Source organism: Chenopodium quinoa, unplaced genomic scaffold (genome assembly GCF_001683475.1).
Source record: "Chenopodium quinoa cultivar QQ74 unplaced genomic scaffold, ASM168347v1, whole genome shotgun sequence".
NCBI classification, from domain to species: Eukaryota; Viridiplantae; Streptophyta; class Magnoliopsida; order Caryophyllales; family Amaranthaceae; genus Chenopodium; species Chenopodium quinoa.
The window spans coordinates 7,643,231-7,647,656 of record NW_018744593.1 but is presented as its reverse complement, the minus strand read 5'-3'; the positions used below and the strand labels follow the sequence as shown (position 1 = coordinate 7,647,656).

Genomic DNA, 4,426 nt, shown 5'->3' with positions numbered 1-4,426 from the left:
ATGTTAATCAGAAAGCGCACATGAATACGATCAGAATAAAGTAGAGGCCTATTATTAGGGGAGGTTCAATCTCTTTTAGATTGGATTTGTGCCTTCATCCCCAAACTACCAGTCATGGTTCCAGACCTATTGGAGTTGACGATCTCCTGGATTGTTAAGGGGTGTAACCTTCACCTCGTGAACGGTTTATAAGTTCCTAAAACTTGTTGGAGACTCTTTTTCTCTATCTTCCTTCCCTTTGGACGCCACCGTACTTTAGTGTATGATCACAATGGGGTTCAAGTTTTGGGTAATGCTTGAAATATTCCCTACAGTATGTGACAAATAACAAGAAACCTGGTAAACAAGTTGGAGGTGCTTGTTTAAAGAGAAAGACTATGTTGAGAGTTGGTTGTCCTGCTAAGATAAAATTTAGGTTTAGTATTGGTGGGAAGTATATGGTGTATTGTTTTTATGAATCTCATTCTCACCCTTTTTCTACACCTATTACTAGGCAGGTTACTAAAAATGAAGTTGGTTTAAATTTTTCTCATAAGAAGTTTATTTTTGACAACTCAAAGTTAAATATAGGGGCTGTTTTGTCTTATAGGATCATGAAAGAACTTTGTGGTGGGTTTCAAAATGTCAGCAGTAGCAAAAACGATTTCAAAAATTTTACTAGGGACTTGAAAGTTTATGTCTCTTATGCTGATGATGCAATGTTTGTTCAGTACCTTGAACAAAAAGTGAAAACCAGTAAAGGGGGTTATTATTTTGATTACTGTGTTGATGAAAGTAGGCATTTGACCCATGTTTTTTGGGCTGATGCTATTGGTAGAAGAGATTATCAATTATTTGGGGACTCTTTATCTTTTGATTCTACCTATGATACAAATAAATATTCATTGGTTTTCTGTCCTTTTACTGGTGTTGATAATCATAAGAGATGTGTTACATTTTGTGTTGCTCTATTATCTAAAGAAGACATATATTCTTTTGTGTGGCTATATCAAACTTTTTTGAAATGTATGGGAAGAGAATCCTCTTGTATTATCACTTATCAAGATCCTGCAATGGGTATTGCCATAGAAAAGGTTTTTACCAAGACTAAACATAGGCTATGTATGTGGCACATAATGAGGAAGGTACCTAAAAAGGTTGGAACTGCTTTTTGTAATGAAACTGATTTCCTGAAAAAGCTAAGTGCAGTAGTTTGGGATAGAGAGATTGATCCTCATGTATTTGTTGATGGCTGGAATAGTGTTATGGAGGAGTTTAACCTTGTTGATCATGAGTGGTTTGCATACATGTTCAAGATTAAACATCTTTGGATTCCTGCATATTTTAGGGACTTATTTATGGGTGGGTTACTGCGTTCCACATCTAGGTCTGAAGGTGAAAACAGTTTCTTTTGTAATTTTACAAACCCTCATGTGACCTGTGTTGAATTCTTTGTCCATTATGAAACTGATCTTGATGCTCAAAGGCATGAATAGGATGAGTTGTACAACCTTAATAAACTTGAGCCTCAATTGGTTACCAATTTACATTTGAAAAAGCATGCTGCTGTTGTTTATACTCGTTCCATATTTTATGATTTTCAAGAAGAATGCCATGACCCCTGTTTTTCATGTGGTGTTTAAATTTGTAGTTCTCTGTATGGAGATGGTGTGGAGTTTTCTGTTATTGTTGATCATGAGAAAAGGAAAAATTTTGATGTAAATTTTGACTTGGCAACATATGAGTCAAGTTGTACTTGTAGAATGTTTGAGAGTCAAGGTATTTTATGTAGACACATTTTGTTTGTTATAAAAGGCAAGTTTATACGTGAAATTCCTGATGCTTATATCTTGAATCGTTGGAGAAAATTTGTTCTGAAGAAAGCTTTTGCCATATATGTTGCTCTGGATGATGCTTCTAAGTATGATAAGAAGAAGCAATTGGTCAGTGATGTATGGTCCATGATTTTCAGTTGTGTGAGTTTAACTGACCAATCTGAGGATAATTTATCTAAGCTTATTAGGACATTATCTTCATTTGAGGAGCAGATGATATGAAAGAATAATCCTGAAAATGCACCTAGTTCAAAAGAGGTGAAAGATGCTAATATTCAGGTTTTGGTTGGGTCAAATGAAGTTGATGTAAATGTCTTGCCTCCAAATTAGTGTCTTAATAAAGGTTCTGCCATAAGTTCAAAGAGGTTGAAGAGTTCAAAAGAAATAGCTAGTGAAGAAAAATCTAAAAAAGGCAGAACTTGCAGAGCTTGTGGGCAATCCGGTGTTTCCCATGACAGTAGAAAATGTCCAAACAAGTAGTCTTTCAGAAATTTTACTTTTAAGTGTGTTCCATTTACTTTAAACTTCTATTTATTTACTTTAACAGTAAATTCATTTACTTTTAATTTTGTGCGGGTGTTATTATACTTGGTATTTTTTTTATTTGGTATTTTACCTCTTACGTTTTCTATTTACTTTAAGTTGTAATTTATTTACTTTACATTCTAATTTATTTACTTTAATTTGTGACAAATAACTGATGTTTATTTTTGTGCAGTTATTTTAATCCTTGGAAATTAGAAGATGTTTTGGAAGATCAAGATAAAGATTTAATGAACAAATATTTTTTATTATTTTTATTATTGTAATATTTTTACATTTACTATAAGTAATTTTACTACAGAACTTAAGTTTAGTTTGTTTACTTTTAGCTATTATACTTTAACTTTATGAAATATTTCATTTACGTTTATCATATTTTATATCATTTGAATTATTTGATTTACATAATGTTCTTACTTACAAAATTAAAGATAATTTCTTGTATTATTCCCTTTGTCCTAGAATACTTGTTACCATATCCATTTTTTGTTCTAAAATACTTGTTATATTTTTCATGGAACCCGAGTTGGCAAGATTATTTGATACCAATTTTGAACATGAATTGACGTATAAATGACCCGACCCAAATTAAATGTAACCCATATATTATTGACTTGGTGATTTCAACTTGATTATAACCCGTAAAATTATTGACTTGAACCAAATTTGACTAAAATTCTAGAATGAGTTAATTTTCTAACAATTAAGTATTGACTTTATTTGAATGTAATTTAACCGGTTATTAAACTCACCTAAACTTGTACCAAATCGAATAAGATGTAAGGCTGGTTGTAATTCGATCAACATAGGCCAAATGTTAGTGAGGCAAATGAAGTAGGAGACTTGACCCATCCCGAGTTTGGTGTATGATCACATTCGAGTTGGTGGAACACTTCAGGTCAAACACTTCAGATCATGTTCGGGTTGGTTAAACACTTCGGGTCAAACTCTTTGGGTCAAATTCGAGTTGGTCAACTTCAGGTCAGGTAAGTTCGGGTGTTTGGTCAACATTAGGTCAACTCCATTTTCGAGTTAGGTATGGGTTGGGTTAAGTTAATTTCGAGTTTTGGGTCATTTTTTGTGTTAATGATTTTGGGTCAATTTTGGGTCATGCGTCGTCGGGTCATTCGGGTTGGGTCAACGATTTTGACTTGAATACTTTTTCCCATTTCTCCCTTTACTTTATATCTATTTTCTATTAATTTAACAGTATTTTTTTTTGTACTTTAAAATTGAACACCTTATTTCATAAAGTTTTTTCAAAAACTTTTTTCCTTTTACTTTAAATATAGTATTATTTACTTTAACATTATTTTCATTTACTTATAATCGAATAACATTTTTTTGACTTTAATACTTTTTCCCATCTCCACCTCTACTTTTGATTCATTTTTTATTACTTTAAAAGTATTTTTCTCTACTTTAAAATCGAACACCACATTTCAGAAAGATTTTTAAAAAAAACTTTTTTCATTTACTTTAAACACATTATTATTTACTTTAACACTATTTACATTTACTTTTATATCTACCATCATTTTTGAGAAAGAACAATCCTAGTAATTTAACTTAGATATATAATATGTATTCTTTTTTTAACACAAACTGGAAATATTATATTAAGTGGCTAAAGCCCTAGTTTTAATTACAAATAGCATCACATAATTTTATAATTGATGCTAACCAAAATAAGGCCTAATATTATACTAGAACTACCAAATTGCTATACAACAGTCTCTGAAATTCATTTCCCTAAACCTGCACTAACCCAAAAGCTCTTTTCATCCATCACAAAAAAACACATATAACTACAGAGACATAGCATTAGCTACTGTAGCATTAGTAGCGCTATTTGAAGCTGCAGCCGCAAAAGTAGAAGCTACAGCAGCAGAACTACAAGTTGCAGAACTTGAAGCTGCACCAGTAACTTATATTCAACCACTACTTAACAAAAGATTTGCATTAATACTATACAAGTTCAAGTACTCTAAATATCTATGATATATTCAAGTCTACTGATATCATTTACAATTGTTCTGATTCTTTCTTTTCTTCCCAATCCTCAACAT

At 31.8% G+C, this 4,426-nt stretch overlaps 1 protein-coding gene across 1 annotated transcript; it reads left to right on the top strand.

Annotated features, from left to right (window-relative positions):
• The first annotated feature begins 377 nt into the window (after positions 1–377).
• Positions 378–2,036, top strand: LOC110699875 (protein FAR1-RELATED SEQUENCE 5-like). The gene is made up of 2 exons (XM_021877387.1): positions 378–1,465; positions 1,631–2,036. The coding sequence occupies exons 1-2, from the start codon at positions 378–380 to the stop codon at positions 2,034–2,036; spliced, it is 1,494 nt and encodes a 497-aa protein (XP_021733079.1).
• The last annotated feature ends 2,390 nt before the right edge of the window (positions 2,037–4,426 follow it).